A 22,876-nucleotide genomic window follows, 5' to 3' on the forward strand; every position below is an offset into this window, starting at 1 on the left:
GAGATTGCTGTTGTTCAGTCACTAAGTCCTGTCTGACCTTTGCAACCCCATGGACTGCAGCACCCAGGCCTCCCGGTCCTTCACCATCTCCCAGTGTTCACCCAGGAGTTGAGATCAGTGCTTTTCTAAAAGAGACCCTGAGAAGCTCCCCTTCCACCTCCTAAGGACACAGAAGACAGTCATCTAGGAGCCAGGAAGCAGGCTGTCACCAGACACCAAATATGCCAGGACCTTGATCTTAAACTTTCCAGCCACCAGAACTGTGAGAAATAAACCTGTGTTGTTTATAAGCCACCTGGTGTATGGCATGTTTTTATAGCAGCCCCCAACGAACTATATAGCTTAGTTGGTAAAGAATGCACCTGCAATGCAGGAGACCCTGGTTCGATTCCTGGGTCAGGAAGATCCACTGGAGAAGGAATAGGCTACCCACTCCAGTATTCCTGGGCTTCCCTTGTGGCTCAGCTGGTAAAGAGCCTGCCCGCAATGCGGGAGACCTGGGTTCAATCCCTGGGATGGGAAGATCCCCTGGAGAAGGGAAAGGCTACCCACTCCAGTATTCTGGCCTGGAGAATTCCATGGACTGTATAGTCCATGGGGTCGTAAAGAGGTGGACACGACTTGCACTGCACTGCACTTTCCAAAAAACTAACATAGAGACAGGTGTTTCTGCTGTAACATGGAAAATGCTATCCAGTGAATGCGTAATCTGCAAAAGTGAATGCTTAGTCAGCAAAATCTTGTACTCATAAAAACCAAGCTCACAGGAAAAAAATAAGGTTCAAAATCTATGCAGCTCTGTAATCAGAAGAACAAAAAAACTCAATCAACTCTAAAAAAAAAAAAAATAGTTCTGATAAGGAGACATGTTAAATTGCTAAGAAAAAAAAGTTAATACATTTTAAATTTTAAAAAATTTAATAAAATTTAATATCATTTAACTCTATCATTAAATGATAGGATTTGACCTTAAAAAAACACGGTAAAAGCAGTATGATTGAAGAGGGTGTAGAGAAGTGTGGAAGCTGGTGGGTTGTGGGCACAATGGCTAAATGGGCAAAGGACCTGAGCAGCAAACAGCCCAGGGTGGACAACATGGCCATCCTGAGCCAGAGTAGCACCAAGTGACGAGCACCATGGACAGGACTGAGTTCTTCGGAGGCTTCTGCCCACAGCTGTGTGGACGGTGCTCTGGGGTCAGGGCTGGTACCTGGTAAGACACTGATGTACTGGCCAAACTGGTACACGGACCAACGCTACCTCTGGGTCACAACGCCATCATTCTCGGCAGCCACAGTGCCCTTGGCACGGCAGCAGGCACACACATATGTGCAGACGCGGTGCCCAAACAGTGTGGGAATCTCGGACAAACGTGATTCACACAAGCTGAAGAGGGTAACCCCCCAGGAAATCAATGAGAGATAAAGGTCAGAAGAGTGACTGGCACGTGGCTTAATAAGCATCCAGAGGGGCCTAGAACACTTTAGCTGTTGGTTTGGGCAGTTTTACGGGGTCATTGGGAGCCACAGCTCCAGGTTTAAAGCAGCTTGGAGTCACATCCTTCCTCTCCTGAGAAATCTTAACCAGGTTACTCCACCGATCCGTGTAGCTGCTTTCTTAGAGACAGAGGTGATAAAAATAACAGTCCTTGTCGCATGTCAAGGAATAAACGAAACAGGAAAAGTACCCAGCAGAGCACCAGTAACCATCAAAGCCGATTCCTAGTCTCCTTCTTGCTGGAGACCGAGGCATCTTGGGGAAATGGAAAAAATAGGAGTTTTTCTTCTCTGCTTTTTTTTACGGCCACCCAGTTCTGTTACATAAAGGGTACTTCAAAATGGTCAGGTGAGGAAATGGATCTAATGGGAAGGAAAATGGCATTTGAGAATCAAGGAGGACAATTCTCTTTCTTCCTCCTTTTAATCTTCATATTCCAAGAAGTTAGCAAAGGTGAGCATCTTGCCTAAAGCCCCTCAGCTCGTTAGCAGGAGGGCCAGGGCGCATGCCAAGCCTGCGTTCTGAGTGGACCGCATTCTCAGTGGACCACATTCATGCTCACAGAGCCAGAGCAGCGAAGGGCTGGCCTGACCTTGCTTACCTCCTGCGCTAAATGCATTTAAATATGGTTTCTAATGCTAAAACCTTGCTGTTTCTCACACATAAAATCCCATTAGCTTGACATGCCTACCAAATACTCAGATGTGAGACAAGATGTGGTTATTTTTAAACAGCACTCAACCTGCATGTGTGGGAAGATGCATTCCGGGGCACCTGTCGGGATGCAATCATGCTTCATGTGGCACTAATTCTGGAAGGTGGAACCCGCCAAATGGGGTCCTTGCAGCTTCAGCAGAGGAGTGAGACAATCCAGTAAATGCTGTAAAATTGTTGTTGTTGTCGAGTCGCTAAGTCACGTCGGACTCTTCGTGACACCATGAACTGTATAGCCCACCAGGCTCCTCTGTTCGTGGGATTCTCCAGGCAAGAGTACAGGAGTGGGTTGCCATTTCCTTCTCCAGGGGGTCTTCCTGACCCAGGGATCAAACCTGTGTCTTCTGCATTGGCAGGCATATTCTTTGCCACTGAGCCACCAGGGATAAATCACACTTAACTTCACTGACTATAAATCAGCCAATTTCACTGTTCAAGGAATCCAGTGAGTGCTTTGGACTCCCACGTTTCTGATGAGACAACTGAGGCTCAAGAGACGTGAGGTAATTATTTCAAAGGTCCCAAAATCTCTAAGTGTCGAGGCCAAGTCTGAACTCAGCCTGCCTGACCGGGATACACTCAACCTGTCCACTCAGCTCACTGGGAAGCACACAGCTCCCATCCTCCACCCTCACCCCAAAAATTTAGGACTAGCTGGGCCTCTCCACTTCTGATTGGAAGTATGGATCAATGTGAATATCAAGGTCGCTTGGTCACATCTGGCTCTTTGCAACCCCATGGACTATAGCCTTCCAGGCTTCTCTGTCCATGGAATTCTCCAGGCCAGAATAGTGGAATGGGTAGCCATTCCCTCCTCCAGGGGATCTTCCTGACCCAGGGATCGAACCCAGGTCTCCTGCATTGCAGGCGGATTCTTTACCAGCTGAGCTATTAATCTGAACGCTTCCTCTTTAATGAAGGATGACTTCATTTCTAGAGAAGGAATCAAAGACACCAGATGACAGCTCTGAGTGATGCAGGAGGCAGCCCCACTCCCATCTGGATGCAGCCCCCTGCTCGAGTCTGACTTTATTTACTTGCTAGACTTCGGCCTGTGCAGGGTGTTGGGGGCCCTCGAGTTATTAACAGTTACTCCTGTTTAAACTTTGAAAGTTCACCCTCTGGTAAAACAGTGTTCCGCTGTACACAACCAAATATTTTCTTAACAGCTGTTTGGTTTTTTTTAGTGGGTATTTTTAAAAAACAACTTTAGATTTCATAAAAGTTAGTATTACCGAATCTGAACTGAGAAGCAGGGATGCAGCCTGACGCGGCCAAGAGGAAGGAAGAGAGCTTGGTGTCAGAACTCCACTCAGATGTCCCCCCATCAAGCCCAGGGGCTCCCTGGGAAGGCGGCTCGTCCACTCTTGCACGGCAGCCCCCTACGGCACGTTTACAGTGACCACCGGGGAAATAAGATGTCAGCTCTGCCACTTGGAAGCTGTGAGTGCAGCCTTGGTGGCCCCCCCACTGTGGGCGTGAAAGGACCACCGCCCTCCCAGGAGGCTGGCTGAGATGGTTCATGTACCAAAGGATTTGGAAACCACACACAGTTATGCATCAGTTGGGGAAACACTGCAAAAATATTAGGGAACGACACTCCTGGAGAAACACGCAGGATGGCATGGGATCAAATGCCAAGTTGAGAAGAGGCAGATCGGCTGGAGTTGGAAGAGGAGGAAAAAGACATCTGAGATGGGTTGGCAGAGTGATGCCCCCTCCCCGACAAAGATGTCCACATGCTCATCCTGGAAGCTGTGAATCCTCAAGGTTCTGTGACAAAGGGAAATGAAGGCTGCAGATGCAGCCAAGGTTGCTTGGGACTGGGAGAGGGTCCTGGGTTATCCAGATGGGCTCAATGTACTTATAAGGGTCCTTAAAAGTTGAAAAGACCCTGATGCTGGGAAAGATTGACGGCGGAAGGAGAAGTGGACGACAGAGGATGAGATGGTTGGTTGGCATCACCGACTGGATAGACGTGAGTCCGAGTAAACTCTGGGAGTTGGCGATGGACAGGGAGGCCTGGCGTGCTGCAGCCCATGGGGTCACAAAGAGTCAGACACGACTGAGCAACTGAACTGAACAACTGAAAAGCAGAAGAGGGAGACAGAAGAGAGAACCAGAGAGACGGCAGCCTGAGAAGGACTTGACCTGCCATCGCTGGCTTAGAGGAAGGGATGCGTGCACCCAGGGAAGCCAGACCAGGAAAAGAAATGATTCTCCCCGAGAGCCTCCGAGAGGAATGCAGTCCTGCCCGTACCTTGATTTGAGCCCAGTGAGATGTCTATCCTCCAGGACTCTAGGAGAATAAATCTGCGGTGCTTAATGACTACATGTATGATGTTAGAGGAGCGCGAGCACGCGATGCCGTGGATGAACCAGGGTTTACAGTGCTTGGACAAAGTGGTGGGCAGGGAGGTGCGGGCAGGGGACCTGCGTGGGAAAAGGCCTGCAGCCAAGAAGTGCTCAGTTCACAAAGGGAGCCAGAAGGACCCCACCTCCCAGGAGCAGGACCTTGACAGCACTCAGGGCGAAGGTGACAGAGGCCTTTGAGCCTCAGGGGGGGAGACCAGACATGATGAGCGCCACTAAGGGTTTGAGCTGGCAGAACATGACAGAAGGAGCCACAGAAGAGGCTGGAAGAGATGTGTGTGGTGAGATGAGAAACACTGGCAGGGAGGCGAGAGAGGACCAAGGTCACTGCCTGCCCATGGTCACAGGCGGTCAGCGTCCCCGCCTGTCCTTTCCACACAGATCACATGCAGGTGTTCCAAGCTGGGACAGGGAACCGGCAGCATCCTTTTTACTAACTAGTCTCTGGAGAAGACACGTATCCTGAGTCTCAGGGCTCTTGCTCTATACAATGCGGATTAAGCAGCAAGCTCCTCCCTGTCGTGAAAACTAGAGCTGATTCGTTTTAAATGCCAGGCACGGAGCCTGCCCCAAGCTCAATGAACCATCGCCATGTCGGTGGCCAGAGCCACTAGCGGTGCAGCCTGAGTCCTCCCCTCGGTGTGGGTACCTGGATGTTGAGTCTCCCCCGATGGGCCCCCAGGCCGTAGCGCTTGGAAGTGGATGCATGGAGCTGGAAGTCTGTGATTTTTAAGGTTTCCAGACCAAGAGGTGGGCAACCTGGAAAGGACAATGCTCATTAAAAACAAGGACAGACATGGACAGAAACGAACTTTCTGATTTTGAGAAATCTGGCCACCTGCTTCTCTGTCTTTCCCCTAAGCTCCAGCTCCGTGTAGGCCCACTCACTGGTACGCCTGGTGTTTCCGGACAAACACTGTTGATTCAACCGTCCACGTTATGCCAGTATTCTTTCCTGTCGGCATTTCCTCTCCGGGTGTTTCTGCCCTAATATTCCTCTGTCTGATGCTCTCCATGCTACTGTCTGAGGCTGTTTCCAATTAAGGATCCTTCTGCTGAATGACTCAGCCAGGGAGCGTTATTGGTTAGAAATTTCAGAGCGATCCCGTGGCTGAGTTCTGCATATTAATCAGAACTTGATGGTTTTGGTTCAGCAACTCTGGCCTTTGTATTGTGCATATTAATGAACACAGCAATAGAAAGAGGAAGAAAAAAAAAACGAACCCTATTGCCTTGCATTCCTGGCAAAACTGGTAATTCTGAGAATGGCTACTCAACACAGTTTAGTCCAAGCTGCCCCTGGAATTTGACGCTGGCACGTGGGCAGATCCTTGGCCATCATTCCAGTCCACCCCACTGTCCCTGCAGATACGAGCTTTAACAGCAGCTCTGGGGGCCTCCTGACTCCTGGGTTGCTGGTCTCACCACCCACCCTGCCACGGGGCTGGAAATGACCAAGTAATTCTCTCCCCTTCACATCTGACTCGGGGGAAAGAAAAGAAACACTTGGGAGTAGAAATGAGCAAAATCTACTTCCACAAGAAGCATTGGAAGTCCCTGATGTAACAGAGGCAACTTTAAAAAGCCCCGTGGGTCACTGCTGAGATGGGAGTGCCTTCTGGGCATCCCGGGAACACCTGGGGATGCTGGGTGTCTGTCCATCCATGACAGACCCCTGCAGGGCAAGGCCCTTCTGGTCGTGGGATGCTGAAGGAGGCAACATACTGACGGCAGGAGATGCTCTGAAGGCACCAGGTAAGGAAGTTGGCCCATGCACTGCAGTCAGAGGAATTCAGACCTGCCAGGACCTGAGGTGCTGGCGAGTCCTCCCCTTGAGTTTTCAGCAGAGGAAACTGAGGCCCCAAGACTTGAGGTGAACCATCCGTGGCATCCTTGCCAGTGACAGAGTGCACCTCACATCCTAGTCTCTAGGTTCTCAGCTCCAGGCTATGAAACGATGCCACTCTGCTCCTTGGCCCGTATCTACCAGGAGGCTGCCTGGGTTGGCACAGAGAGGCAGAGCACTAGTGCCCAGCGAGGTAAAGGGCACCAGGGAGGTGACATTTCATCACTGGCTCCATGCTGCCTGAGGACTCGGAAGGCTTCAGGCGGCCCCGTGGTGATTCTCAAGATTTGCGGCGGGTCTATGTGACATCCAAAATAAGCAAAAATAAGCTGTCCCTCCCCCTTGAACGCACTCAAAACATGGAACAATAAGGGGAAAGAAAGCAATGCAGATGATTAAGAAACCCGGCCAGCAGCCAAGGCCACCTCTTGGTCCTTGATGGGATACCTATGGGACTTCAGCCGCTCAGTTGCTGCTTGGACCTGGACACAGTAGGGGATCGCTGCTAACACAGCCCCCAAGGCAGTAAGCAAACAGCCAAACAAAACCTACAGGATCAGTCAGCCATCTTCAAAGCGAACTCCAGAAGGACAGAGGGGACAGAAAGGAACAGAGGCCCCATCCCAGCCACAATTCCTGTCTTGTCCACGACTCCCCAGAGACTAGAGAGTGACAATCACCCTAACACGGGGCTTCTCCCTCCCTGGCAACTGCCGGGACAAGGGCCACGGGAAACCCACTGTCTGTCAACAATCAAAAAGACATCTTCATAAATCAGACAGAGAAAGATAAATATTGTATAACATCCCTTATATATGGTAACTAACAAGAAATGGTACAAAGGAACTTATTTACAAAACAGAAACAGACTCACAGACTTAGACAATGAACTTAGGTTTAACAGAGGGGAAGGGTGGGGGGAAGGGGTGGGCAGGGAGTTTGAGACGGATACGTACACACGGCTGTATTTTAAATGGATAGCCAACAAGGACCTCCGGCACAGCACAGGGAACTCTGGTCAACGCTCTGTGGCAGCCTGGATAGGAGAGGAGTTTGTGGGACAGTGGACACAGGTTTACGGACGGCTGAGTCACTCTGCTGTGCGCCTGAAACTACCCCAACACTGCTAATCGGCTACACTCCAATATAAAACAAAAAGTTTAAAAAAATCTCCAAATATTGTCCTGCCCCCCACCCCTGCCAAAAAAAGGGGCATCTTCAAACAAGTGCTTAGAAAATTTACCCACCTCCCATCATAACCTCAGATTCCTGCAAAACACACTGTTGGAATAACGTGACAGACACACAAACACACACAGACACACATACGCCACGCGGTACAATAAGAGCTGAGTGCCCTGTGCAACGACTGCCCCCAAAAGACCCCAGTCTACTTGACCCACCACGGAGCTCCATAAACAACGCGAAGTTGAAGCAAGAGGCAAGAATTCCTTTGGCTCTAAATTCTCAAAGATACACTCGGCTCCATCCAAAGAGCTGTCCATCGTGATATCACCACCCGACAAGCAGGACTTTCCTTCATCTTTAGAAAATATTTCTGAGGAAGTCAGGGGTGCCGCCTTCAGGATCGAATAAATGGAGGCGACACTAGTGTTTCCAAGCCTGATTTAAATCTCTGCCGTCAGAAACAAGGCCAGGCAGAGCGCTGGCATCCTGGCTGGAGTGCAACATGTTGGTATTATCAACAAGATTATAATGTCGATGGAGGAGGTAATTACCAGGCTTAAAGAGTGCTTGAAATCAATGGGAAACGTGCTCCCAGCTCTTCATCCCGCCCCTGTGATCTAAGGGCCCAGCCAGGCTGCACTGAAGCAGCTCTGACTGTAATTCAGCCAGGACTCCTGGGTCAGTTCGTTCCAGCAACAGCCCCTGAAGAGCCCTCCAGAAAGCTCCCTGCTCTTCCTCCAAAAACAAACACCACCCTTTGTCATCAAATCACATTTGTGTTATTTCTAAGAGGAAAAAGAGTCTCATCCTAAGAAGCATGTGGGTGAGGAGAACATGAAAAAAAAAGTGTGAAAAGAACACTTGAGGAAAATATTAATTAGAGACGGGCGATGTGTCATAATCTGAAGGGAAGAGTGACAGTCATCAGAGATGACTCGACTTCTCTCTTCCAGGCAGCACCGCTCTCTGAGAACACCCTGTGCGAACGGGGTGGGGGGGCCTGCCGCCCGGGTCTGCGCTCCGTGCCCAGGAGGTGGGCGACGAGGGGACCCTCTGCTCATTCTACACCTCCTCTCCGACTAGTGCACATGCGCTCAGTCAGATCTGTCCCTAACTAAAATTCTCTGCCTTGCAGCCCCTCTACAAAATGGACATCACCACTGCATGCTTCCCAGGTGGCGCTCGTGGCTGCCTGCCAGTGCAAGAGACATAAGAGATGCGGGTTCGATCCCTGGGTCAGGAAGATCCCCTGGAGCAGGGCCTGGCAATCCACTCCAGTGTTCTTGCCTGGAGAATTCCATGGACAGAGGAGCCCTGCAGGTGGGCGACCGTCCATAGTGTCGCAAAGAGTCAGACACGACTGAAGTGACTTAGCACGCATGCACAATGGCATAGATTCATTATTATCATGCTGTCGATTACCACATGCATAAAACAGCTCTTTAACAAATCAGAAGTGCTCGTGGCATTTAATCTGTGACCTAGAAGTTACAGGGCACAGTCAGAACAGACTGCAGAAGCTGGAATTCGGAGTCGGAAGCATCAATCCCAACATCCCACTCCCAAGCCCTCAATCTGTCTGGAGGGAAGGCTGTTATGAAAGTCAAGTCAGGAAAATGATTTTAAAAGGATAGTGACTTGGGGAGCAATGCAAGCAACCACTGTGAGCCAGAGCCTCTGCAGACACTTTGACATTAAACCTTCACAAGGACCATGAGAGATGGCCAATACCATCCCCGTTCTACACATAAACAAAGACTCAAAGAAGCTTACAGAGTTAAGCAGCTTAAGCGGTTGGACTTCCCAGGTGGCTCAGTGGTAAAGAATCTGCCTGCCAATAGAAGATACAGGAGGCACAGGTTCTCTCCCTGGGTTGAGAGAATCCCCTAGAGGATGTAATGGCAACCCACTCCATTATTCTTGCCTGGAAAATTCCATGCACAGAGGAGTCTGGCAAGCTACAGTCCAGGGGGTCGCAAAGAGTCAGACAGGACTAAGTGACTGAGCACATAAGTGTCTGAGTTAGAATTTGAAAGTCAAGCGTGACCTAAAATGCCGGGCACAGTCTTTGCACTACCTCTCTTTCACTTGGAAACTCCAGAATGTCATACAAATGCAAGTTTCGTGATGGCATTTGGGGTCACATGCAAGACAGGAAGTAGCGCTGAGGCAGGCTTCACCAGTTGGCAGGGGGGAGCTGAGTCTGAGGCCTTCTGGCCTGCAGTGATGTCTGCTGGAAAAAGAGCAAAGAATTCTCCGAGACCTCGAAGGCACTGCCGGGGCCGGCTCACAGCCATCCTGAACTTTGCTTTCGTGGTCGCCTACAAACCGAATAGCTCTGATTTAGGACATTCCTTTCTTCGCCTTTCTGAACCTCACATTCCCTTTGATCAGTAAGTGTGTGGAGGCCCTGCCTGGTGCCCTGGAGAAAAAGTGTTTGCGGTGGCTCTTTGCCTGTCTCAGAAGTCACTTACTTCCCAAGGGGCACGCTTCCCTTGGAGTCTTGCAAAGGAGCTAATCCCAGCCTTATCTTGGAAAGCTCCTTGGAAAGCTCCTCCCTGACTTCTGGACTCTTCCAGACAGCAGTTCTTACCCTGAGCCAACATCAGAATCTTCTGGGTTACTTCGCTCTGTAAGACAGACCTATTTGCAGGGCAGGAATAGAGACACAGATGTGGACACAGTGGGGGAAAGACAAGACAGGAAGAACTGAGAGAGTAGCACTGATACACACACTCCCGTGTGTAAACCAGCTGCGGCGCACCACAGGGAAGTCAGCGCAGTGCTCTCTGATGACCTAGAGGGGTGGGAGTGGGACGCAGGCTTCAGAGGGAGGAGATCTATGGATACTTAAAGCTGATTCGGGCTTCCCTGGGGGCTCAAGGATAAAGAATCTGCCTGCAGTGAAGAGACTTGGGTTCAATCCCTGGGTTGGGAAGATCCCCTAGAGAAGGGGATGGCAGCCCACTCCAGTATTCTTGCCTGGGAAATCCCATGGACAGAAGAACCTGGTGGGCTACAGTCCATGGGGCTACAAAAGAGTCAGACGCGACTGAGTGACTAAAGGACAGCAAACAACAACATCACGGCTGATTCATGTTGTTGCACAGCGGGAACTAACACAACACTATAAAGCCATTATCCTCCAATTAAAAAAATAAATCCTATGATTTAAAAAAAAAAAATCTTCTGGAGGGAAAAAAAGATGCCCACCAGAATGTTCCCCAGAGACTGCGATCCATGGGATGACAGAAGGGCCCAGGCCCTAATTTAAAGTTCCCAAATGAATCTTCTGATACCCTCAGAACCTGGTTGGCTGGTGTCCTTTTCCTGTCTTTTCAGTCGCTAAGTCGTGTCTGACTCTTGGTGACCCCATGAACTGCAGCACACCAGGCTTTCCTGTTCTTCACTACCTCCCGGAGTTTGCTCAAGTCACGTCCACTGAGTCAGTGATGCTATCTAACCACCTCATCCTCTGCCGCCCCCTTTTCCTTTTGCCTTCAATCTTTCCCAGCATCAAGGTCTTTTCCAGTGAGCTGCTTTTCCTGTAAGGCTACACAAACCCAGGATTCTGTTTCCCAGGTCCCCGGGGACAGGTGGAGGAAACTCTGGGGGAAAGGGTATCAGCTCATGCTGGTGGAAGCCTCTCATGCTTGGAGCCTGCCCAGAGCGGCAGGCAGTCTAGTGCCTCCCACCCCGGATCAGTGGTGGCCCCACTTGCAAAGCCTCCAGACACCTCGTCTCCCAACACCTACCCCTCTCATCCTAAAAAAGGTACAAACCACACTGAATATCAAAGGGCAGAAACTGTGAGTTCTCATCACTGAATCCCAAAGCCCACTTGATGTTTCCTGTGTAAATGAATGAAAGTGTACTACAATCCAACAGAACTAACAATCACTGTGTCTGCATCATCATGGAAAATTAACAGTCTGCTCTTTACATATCACTTATAAAGCCAAAAAAGAAATTACTGGTTTGAAAAAGCATTTCTCAAACCTCAATCCCTTGTGTATCATCTTCATGAATTTTTCTATGCACTATTAATTACTATTACTTAATTTTTATTTATGTCAAGTAATTTTAATGGAAACATGTAATGTCAAAAGAAATTTCATTGCTACAAGATAACACAGAAAAATAAATTCATGATCTTCGTGTACATTAAAAAATGGTTTAAACATAAAACAAAAGTAAGGAAGGAAATATTGATGATTGGTCTACATTAAATTTAAGAAGATCTGTTACTTAAGAGACATGAGTACTGAATGAAAAAGAAAGCCAAAGAGTGCAAAAAAGGTATTTACTATGCAAATGTGTCCCCTTCATGGATCACTGCCTTGTCTTGGCGAAGGGGCTTGCATAACTCAATAAAGCTATGAGCCATGCTGTGCCCAGACCCTGATGCTGGGAAAGACTGAAGGCAAAAGGAGACTAGGACAGCAGAAGATGAGATGGTTGGATGGCGTCACCGATTCAACGGACGTGAACTTGGGCAAACTCTGGGAGATAGACAGGGACAGGGAGGCCTGGTGTGCTGTAGTCCACGGGGTCACAAAGAGATAGGACTTAGCAGCTGGACAACAACAACAATGCAAATGTATAATGAAAGACTCACATCTACAATAATTTTAAGAAAAGCAAACAGACCAAAAAGAAAAAACTTTATTATTGAGAAGAACAATGAGCAAAAGACCCGAAGAGGCATTCATGAAAGAAGATGTCTTAATGGTGAGTAAACAGGAGTTATTAGCATTCAGGAAAATGCAAGTTAAGATGACAATGAGATACCAGTATACTCCCAACAACATGAATACAACTAGAAAGACATTACAAATCTAGACAGTGTATTAAAAAGCAAAGATATTACTTTGCCAACAAAGATCTCTATAGTCAAAGCTACAATTTTTCCAGTAGTCTTGTATGGATGTGAGAGTTGGATCATAAAGAAGGCTGAGCACTGAAGAATTGATGCTTTCGAACTCTGAACTGTGGTGTTGGAGAAGACTCTTGAGAATCCCTTGGACCTCAAGGAGATCAAACTAGTCCATCCTAAAGGAAATCAATCCTGAATATTCATTGGAAGGAGTGATGCTGAAGCTGAAGCTCCAGTACTTTAGCCACCTGATGCAAAGAGCCGACTCACTAGAAAGGACCCTGATGCTGGGAAAGCAGCAAGAAAGGCATACTATCAAATGTTGGTGCAGAAATGAAGCAACACCACTGGCACAAGTGTTAACTGGTACAACCAATTTGGAAAACTCTCTAGGAGTACTTTCTCCAGATACTCAGGCCCTGTGCTGTATCCAGATACTCAGCTGTGTCCAACTCTTTGTGACCGTATGGACTATAGCCTGCCAGGCTCCTCTATCCATGGGCATTCTCCAGGCAAGAATACTGAAGAGGATTGCTGTTCCCTCCACCAGGGGATCTTCCCAACGAGGGGATCAAATCCTCATCTCATGTCTCCTGCACTGCAGGTGGGTTCTTTACCACTAGCACCACCAGGGAAGCAACTCTACTTCTAGGTACATACCCAACAGAAACATGTTTATGCATATGCCAAAAAATCTCATGTAAGAATGATCCTAGCAGAACTATATGTAATAGCTACAAACTGAAACAATTCAAATGTCCACTAATATGAGAATGAATAAATTGTGGGATAGTCAGTGACTAAGCACAGCATAGCACAGTTGTGCAATAGAAAACTATAAACTAATGAAAATAAATAAGCCATAGCTCTACACAATATGGATGAATCTCATCAACAAAATACTGACTGAAAGAAATCAGCCACAAAGAGAATGCAATGTATGATTCATACAATGCATGAACATTAGTTCAAAACAGGTAAAAATCATCTCTGACAGTGGTTATCTTTGAGAAGGAATCTCAGAGGTTCTGATCATGTTCTATTTCTGATCTAAATGACAGTTACAATGGTGCATTCTCATTATATGGGAGTGGTGTAGGTGACAACCAGTGAGCTATGCCCTTATGAGTCCTAGACTTTTCTGTATGCATGGTACACTTCAATAATAAAAATTTTTTAACAAGCTTAGCTTTTTCTGACTATTACAAAATACTGTGTGCTTGCTAAGTTGCTTCAGTCATGTCTGACTCTTTGCAATGCTATGGATTGTAGCCCACCAGGCTCCTCTATCCATGGGATTCTCCAGGCAAGAATACTGGAGTGGGTTGCCATGCCTTCCTCCAGGGGATCTTTCTGACCCAGGGATCAAACCCACGTCTCTTATATCTCCTGCATTTGCAGGTGGATTCTTTCCACTAACGCCACCTGGGAAGTTGATTACAACATACTAATACAAAAGTAAGTCTACGTATCCAGTTGAGAATTATGCTGAAAGGAGAAAATTTAAAAAAAAGAAAAGAAAGCTGTATACTGTATGATTCCATTTATCTAACATTATTAAAAAAAAACAACATTACAGCAATGGGGCACAAATCAGTGGCTGAGGAGTCAGGGGCTGGGGGAGGAACGGTGTGACGACAAAGGGGCAGCACCAGGAAGCATTAAGGTGATAGAACTGTGTGTGTGTACATGTGTAACTAGCAGAATCTGAACATGCTCTGTGGATTGTAGCAATACCAATGGCCAGATTTTGTTATTGTACCAGTTACAGAAAATGTCAGCACTGAAGATTACATAAGACCCATTTGTTTGCAGCTTCCTGTGGGTCTACAATTATTTCAAATAAAAAGCTTTTGTAAAGTATGTCAAAAGGAAAAACCTTCTCATAATGTGTTCAGGGTTATTTACTCATAAAGTCACCAGCTGTACAGGCATCATAGACTTTGGGGAACTCTAGGTTAAAATTTTGCAACCTCTCCCAAACCCATCCTAAAAATCCTATGAAGATGCAGATAAGGAAAGACGCCCAACAATGATTCATCCTAATGCCAGAGGTGGAAGAACATCCACCACATGTGAGTGCAATGGAGACAATTGAGAAAAAATAAATGAAGATGACCAGAGAAGAGACAGAAAAACCCTTCAACCCTCTTGCATGCCTCTATTCATGAAACCCAGGGTCTGCAGCAACTAGAAAATTGGACACCTATCTCTAAAGCCCAGACGTGGCTTTCTGAGGTGGCCAAGTGCTCACCTCGCTCCCTAGCCAAGTTTCTACAACTGTTTGGATCAGAAATCCTTAAAACACAACTGGACAGGATGTAGGGGGAGGTGTGATGGTCTGGCAGTGTGGGGACCAGAAGAACACTGATAACAGCATATGGAGGTGGTTATAATTCCCCATGAATCCCATCGGGTCGGACTGTCTATGAACCAGCAGTGAGGGAAGAAGCTGGCACCACAGAAGAGCAAAAATATGTAAAAGAGAAAAGGCTGCTAGAAAGTGGAAACTGTACTGGGAGTTTTGCACATTGACTAGGTCAATATCTTCAGATCTGAGGAAAGGCTTAAACTGTCTTCAGGGAAGAAAATCTGACTGGATACTGCCTCATTTAAAGCTGAGTAAAGAGCAAATACTAACTTTTAGTCTGTGAAGAATAAAAATTCCACAAGAAGAACATTAAAAGAGGTACACCATCCACAAAACTCCAAAAGAAACAATGTGATTTGATACCAGTAAAATGTCTTCCCATAAATTGTTCATCCTAAGTGCAGTGCAAGAGACAGGGCCTGTATTTGCCAAAAAAAAAAACTAAAAATCCAAAGATATAATTAAAACATACAAAGAAAGATCTACTATTTTTGAACTATGGTCTTTGTCAATGCAGTAGGGAAAAAATAAATAAAAACCTTAAAAAATGGAAAAGAATAAGAAAATTGTCATTATTTAGTATATACTGATTTTTGTACCCAAATCTAAGTTAATACACAAATAAACTTATAGTTAATAAGACTTTAGCAAGGTTACCAGGTATAAAATCAACATTCAAAGATCAACTGTACTCCTGTAACACTACAATAAAGCATTAGAAAACTGAAATTAAAAGCATCACAGAAGAGCAACTATCTAAGAATAAATCTATTAAAGATGTGGAAGACCCATGTGTTGAGAGATATTTTAAAAGATCTAAGAAATAAGGAGGTATATCACATTCATGGATTAGAAAACTCAACGTAAATATGTAAATCTTCTCCAAACTGACTTTCTGGAATTAATGCAACTCAAGTCTAAATTCCAGGGAAGTTTTTAAAGAACTTGACTGAAAAGGGGAAAGTGAAAGTGTTAGTCGTTCAGTCGTGTCTGACTCTTTGCCATCCCATGGATTATAGCCCACCAGGCCCCTCTGTCCATGGGATTCTCCAGGCAAGAATATTTGGAGTAGGTAGCCATTCCCTTCTCCAGGGGACCTTCCTGACCCAGGAACTGAATCTGGGTATCCCACATTACAGGCAATTCTTCCCTGTCTGAGCCACCAGGAAAGCCCAAAGAACTTGACTAGATGGTGCAAATATGTGTGTGCAGACACACTCAGTGAATCAAGAGTTACCAAAACTATGGAAGAATAACAAAGCTCTGCTCTATCAGTTATCAAGATTTGTTATCAAGCAATAATAATGAAATATTTTATGGATGAGTATAAAAATGAATTAATGATAAAGAACAGAACTGAGAGCCTAAAAACAAAGCCGAGCATATATAGACTCTTGATATCCAGCACATAAGGGGAGCACTGCAAAACAGTGGGGAGAGAATGACTTTTCCCTTTAGGTACTTACAAGAAAAAAATTAAATTGAACTTCAATCTCATATCACAAACAAAATCCATTCCAAGTATATAAAGACCTAAATGAGAAAGAGAAAAAAGGTATAAGAAAGCATTAGAAAGCAATATAAAGAGTAGCAACCATAAAGAAGATTGATACATTTGACTACATCATAGTTAAGAATTTTCATTTATTGAGTCCATAGGAACAAAAATTAAGCCACAAAAACAAAGAATACATATTTTGACTTTATAGTGACTTTATTTTGACTATAAAGTCAAAACTCATACTTGAATGGATAAATTTCTAAGAAAAAAATTGAACAGGAACTTCACCCAAAAAGATATTTAAATGACAAATAAATATATGAAGAGATGCTCAAACTCATTAGTACTTAGGAAATGTCAATGAAATCACAATGAATTACTATTATACACCCAGTAGATTGGACTTCACTGGTGGTTCAGCAGTAAAGAATCTGCCCGCAATGTAGGAGATATGAGTTTGATCCCTGGGTTAGGAAGATCCCCCGGAGAAGGAAATGGCAACCCACTCCAGTATTCTTGCCAGAAGAATCCCAGAAACAGAGGAGCCTGGCAAGCTCCTTGGGGGTGAAGAAGAGTCGGACACAACTTAGTGACTAAATAAGAACAGACTGGCAAATTTTAAAGTGTGATCACACAGTAGTTGGTTGGGAAGTGAAACCATGGCGGCCCCACACCATGCTGATGGAAAATTAGGATGAAATGATCAGTGAGGAAACAACTGAGCATTTGTTCAACAGTCAAGGTGAACCCAGTCTTTCCACGCCTAACTGTATACTCACCAGGAGAAACTCAAGCCCATGGGCACCAGGATGTGTGGGTAAGAGTTTTCATAGCAACCCTTTTCATAAAAAAAAGAAACTGAAAACATGTCGAATGTCCTTCAGCATTAAAATGGATAAAGAAATTGCTGTGAATTCCTATGATGGAATAAAAATCAATGAACCAAACAAACGTAACACTGATAGAAAGGTGCACAGTGTGATTTCACTTAGATGATTTCAAAACCAGGTCAAACACACTAATTTAGAAATACAAATATAAATGGTAAAACTATAAAGAAAGGTGAGGAAATGTTAACAAAATTGGGATGGAGGTAACCTCTAAAGTTTGAAGGGTTCAACGTTGCATAGGGAGATTGACAATGGTCAATATGGAGCAAGGTAATGGTTACATAGGGATTGCCTTTATAAATATTTGTTAATGGAACATATATTTAGCAGACTTTTTCCATAAGTATGTATTATTTCACAATAAAAGTAGGAAATATTTTACACAAAGCAATATGAGCAGAAATACCACTGCAGAAAATTACACCAGTGATAGTGATGTGGTAACAAATGTGTAAAGTACATACTGAATGGACAAAAAAAAAAAAAAAACCCTGAAAATCCACAAAAAAAGGGAGAGAGGTAACACTGAATTTTTTTTGGTGAACGAGGGTACTATAGAAGGGACAAAACTCATTATAAGACTAAACATACTCTTATCATGTGATCCAGCAGTCACCATCCCCGGTATTTACTCAAATGAGCTGAAAATTTATGCTCATGCAAAAACCTGCACATGAATATTCATAGCAGTTTTATTCTTAATTGCCAAAACTTGGAAGCAACAGAGATGTCCTTCAACAGATGAATAAACAAATGTATGTGGTACAGCCATATACTGGAATACTATTCCATGATCAAAAGAAATGAGCTCTGAAGCAAGCCATGAAAAGACACGGAGGAACCTTAAATGTAAATTGCTAAATGAAAGAAACCACTCTTTAAAGGATACACGCAGTATGAGTTCAACCACATGACATTTTGGAAAAGACAAATATCTGGAGACGCTGGCTGCCAGAGGTCTGGAGGAAGGAAGAATGAACAGGATGAACACAGGAGACTTCCGGGGCAGTGAAACTCTTCCGTTATACATGGCAGTTACTTGTCATTATGCCTTTGTCCAAACCCATAGAATGTTTAACAAGAAGAGAGAACACTAATGCAAACTACAGACTTTACCTAATAAGAAGGTGGATGTGTGCTAAGCTGCTTCAGTTGTGTCTGACTTTGTGCAACCCTATGGACTGTGGCCCGCCAGGCTCCTCTGTCCATGGGGATTCTCCAGGCAAGAATACTGGAGTGGGTTGCCATGTCCTCTTCCCAACAAAGGGATCAAACCCACATCTCTTATGTCTCCCGCACTGGCAGGGAGGTTCTTTACCACTAATTTCATACTTGACTCAGTTGTAACAAATGTTCCATGTGAATGCAAGGTGTTACTAATAATGGAAGCCAGAGCGGGAGGGGAGGTACATGGGAATTCTTTCCTCTCATTTTTCTCTAAGTGTGAAAAAACTGCTCTAAAATAAATGAACAAATTTCATAATATATATTAATTTATTAAATTTTATCTTGAAAAATAAAACCTTCAATACAAACTCAAAAGAATAGAAAGTCTGATAGACCAAGAACCATGAAAGAAAATGAAGCATTATCAAAGAATTTCCTCTATGGAAAGTGTCCAGCTCAGATGAATTTACAGCCTAGTTTTTTCATACTTTCAAGGAACAGATCATTCTATGTTCCTACACGGTTCCAGGTCTTTAAAAAGATAATCCGAGTTTAAACAGGTTTTTCTAAATTGCTATAAAGCTTCTTTAATGTCACACAAAATAGATTTTTTAAGTCACAAAGTAGTCACTTAAAGAAAGTCAATACACAATAGAAGAAAAAAACAATTCTCCATGAAGATGAAACAATTTTAAATTTGTTGTTGTTATTCAGTCGCTCAGTCATGGCCCTCTTTGCAACCCCATGGACTGCAGAATGCCAAGCTTCCCTGTCCTTCACCATCTCCTGGAGCTTGCTGAAACTCATGTCCATTGAGTTGGTGATGCCATCCAACCATCTCATCCTGTCACCCCCTTCTCCTCCTGTCTTCCATCTTTCCCAGCATCAGGGTCTTTTCCAATGAGCCTGTGATACAAAGAAAACCCTCAAGTTTCACACACACACACACACACACACACACACACAAAATCTCCAAGCATGGTGCCTGATAGGGGCCTCAAGTCTCACCCAACCCAGGCCAGAGGCAGAGTGCTGAGGGTGATCCATTCACGACAAGTACCGCTTTGCAAAACCATCCCACTTCCATCATGGTGGGAAATGAGGCTTCTTTCCTACAGATCAAAGAGCACTTCCTGTGCAGGGCCCATCCTGCTGATGTGGACCACGGACGGTCAGCTTCAGCATACATGGACACCTGTTCTCTACCTCTGAACACTAGCTGCGACACAGTGCGGGGTGCTTGATAAACAGGTGTGATCAAAGGGCTTCCCTGGTGGCTCAGACGGTAAAGAATCTGCCTGCAATGCTGGAGACCTGGGTTCGATTCCTGGGTCAGGAAGATCCCCTGGAAGAGGGCATGGCAACCCACTCCAGTACTCTTGCCTGGAGAATCCCATGGACAGAGGAGCCTGGCAGGCCACAGTCCATGGGGTCACAAAGAGTCAGACACGAATGAGCGGCTAAGCACAGCATTCTGATCAACAGTTGCTTCTTCCAGCACTGGGCACAGCCTTAGGTGAATCAGACACAGATCCTGCTCACAAGCATTCACAGCCTTCCAGGACAGAAGAGTCAGGCACAGGAATCACTCTGGTGTGAGAGGGGAGAGGACCAGGACCATGAGGAAGAGATACAGGAAGGCAAAATACAGGTGATCAGGACGGGCTTCCTGGAGTCAGCAGTAGCACAACTGTAAAGTTCTACAAAGTCTTCCCTTGAACAGCAAGGAGATCAAACCAGTCAGTCCTAAAGGAAATAAACCCTGACTATTCATTGGAAGGACTGTTGCTGAAGCTCCAACATTTTGGCCACCTGATGCGGAGAGCCAACTCACTGGAAAACTCTGATGCTGGGAAAGATTGAAGGCAAAAGAAGAAGGGGGCAGCAGAGGAAGAGATGGTTGGATGGCATCACCCACTCAGTGGATATGAGTTTGAGAAAACCCTGGGAGATAGCGGAGGACAGAGGAGCCTGGTGTGCTACAGTCCATGGGGTCCCAAAGAGTGAGACATGACTGAGCTACTGAACAACAAGTTCAGAGGCAGAATCCAGCAAGCTACAGTCCTCATCAGGGCCAAATTCAGTTCCCCGTCTGGGTCTGTAGGGCCATGAGATAAGAACTGTTTTTATATTTTTTAATGGTTATTTAAATACCGACATAATAGTCTCGACTTTGCTCGCTGGCCAATAAAGTGTGTAATATTTATGATCCTTTAAAAATATCTGCCAACTCCTATAACTAAGGCATGAAAAAAACCCCAAGACAGCAAATAAAAATCCCAGCTAATGTTTGCTGAGAGCTCACTGCGTATGCTCCACTCTGCACACATTATTTCATCTCCACAAAAAGGCTATAAAGGAGATATTATCCCCTCTTTACAGAGGAGGAAACTGGGTCACAGAGATAGTAACTAGCCCGGAGCCTCACAGCCAGTGAGGGTAGAGCCTGACACCAAAGCTGCTTCTCCATCACCAACTGAGATGCTTGCCCAATCCCCTTTGGAGGAAACACATGAGCGAGCTTTCAGCACAGGACATGTCTGAGAAACAAGCTCTTATCTGGCTGGAAAAAAAGGCAGACAGAGGCCAAAAATAGGTCAAATCATGGTGGGCTCTGAATGGCAGGCAAGGAGCTATTCTGCAACCAGTGCCTGGTAAGTTCACTGTAATACTCCTCATTCAGTAGCAAAATACTAAAAACAACCTAAATGTCCATCACCTAGAGTTCAGATAAATTATGGAACATCCATTCAGTAGAACACGATGCAACTTTTTAAAAAATGAGTATCTTCTTTACTGTATCTGTCAGCTACTGTTGTGTAACAAACTGCCACAAACTCCCAGTGGCACATAGGAAGCACTTATTTCTTAGTTGTCTTCAGATCAGCTGGGCTCAGCTGGTAGCTCCAGGCTGCAGACTGGGCCCGTATCTGCTTCACTCATCTCCTAGGCTCCTTGGACCAGTGGGCTAGATGTGTGTATTCTTCTCATGAAGATGGCAGGGCACAAGGAGAAAATGGAAACGATCAAAGTCTCTTAAGCACTCCGCCCAGAACTGCACTTTTTCAGTCCACCTTATTCTATTTGCCTCCAAAGAACATGGACAGCCCACAATCAAGGAGCTTTCAACTTTTACAAAGGAAGCTGGAAAGTCACATGGCAAAGACTGTAGATTTATGGAGATGTGAAGACTACACCAGTAATTCAACCACTGCATATGCTGTTAAAGAACAATACCCAAGATGTATTTTAGAGACTTGCCACAGATGACACTAACCCTTAGTCATGGTGACAGCCACGTACATCATCTCTCCCTTAAACTAAGGCTCTCTCAGGGTGAGTCCAAAACAGGAGAGAAGGGAGCAGGGCACAAACTGTACAAGAATGACACAGCCATTGTTGTTGTTCAGTTGCTAAGTCACACCCAACTCTTTGTGACCCCATGAATTGTAACACACCAGGCTCCTTTGTCCTCCACTGTCCCCCAGATTTTGATCAAATTCATGTCCATTGAGTCGATGATGCTCTCTAACCATCTCACTCTCTGCTGCCTTCTTCTCCTTTTGCCTTCAATCTTTCCCAGCACCAGCGTCTTTTCCAAGCAGTCCACTCTTCCCATCAGGTGGCCAAAGTACTGGAGCTTCAGCGTCAATTCTCCCAATGACTATTCAGGGTCGATTTCCTTTAGGATTGAGAGGTTTGACCTCTCAGCAGTAGAAGGGACTTGCTGACAAAAACTGGTTAGAACCAACTAGCTCCAAGATGGTGGAAGATTAGACATCCAGGGGAACTTGAAATTCATTATATGCTCCCTGTAATTTGTTCTTGTTGCTGTTTAGTTGCTAAGTTGTGTCTGACACTTTGAGACCCCATGGACTGCCACCCACCAGGCTCCTCTGTACATGGAATTCTCCAGCCAACAATATTGTAGTGGGTAGCCTTTCCGTTCTCCAGGAGATCTTCCCGACCCAAGGATTGAACTCACGTCTCCTACATTAGCAGGCAGATTCTTTACCACTGAGCCACCAGGAAAGCCTGTCCCTGTAATATATTAGTTGCTAAATGACACACCCCAGGGGCCATGACAGTTCTGAGGCAGACCATAAACTGCCAAAAAGTGGGGGCTGGCCCAATTCCTGGAAATCTCCACCCCTTCTCCAAAACAGTTTGAATAATCCTCCCACTCATTAGCTTATGAAATTACCCATGCCATAAAAACTAACCACCCCATATTTTGGGGCTTCTCGCCTTCTGAGATGGCCCACACTCTGTCTGTGGAGTGTGTTCCTCCCAAAGCCCTTCTCACTTCTTGAGACAGACCACATTCTGTCTCTGAAATGTGTATCTCTAAATAAACCTACTCCTTACCTATCACTTTGTCTCTCACTTAATTCTTTCTGTGATGAGACATAAAGAACCTGAGCTTCATTAAGCCCTGAGACAGGACCTGAAA

General features: G+C 45.5%; 1 protein-coding gene across 2 annotated transcripts in view; it reads right to left on the minus strand.

The window, feature by feature from the left end:
• Positions 1–22,876, minus strand: part of CPXM2 (carboxypeptidase X, M14 family member 2) — a 134,665-nt gene that overhangs the window by 97,217 nt on the left and 14,572 nt on the right. For both annotated transcript variants that reach the window (XM_061162855.1, XM_061162854.1), the window contains one exon: positions 5,234–5,343. In XM_061162855.1, coding sequence (XP_061018838.1) covers positions 5,234–5,343 — 110 coding nt within the window. The remainder of the gene's footprint in view (positions 1–5,233; positions 5,344–22,876) is intronic.

This window comes from Dama dama, chromosome 15 (genome assembly GCF_033118175.1).
Source record: "Dama dama isolate Ldn47 chromosome 15, ASM3311817v1, whole genome shotgun sequence".
Classification (NCBI taxonomy): domain Eukaryota; kingdom Metazoa; phylum Chordata; class Mammalia; order Artiodactyla; family Cervidae; genus Dama; species Dama dama.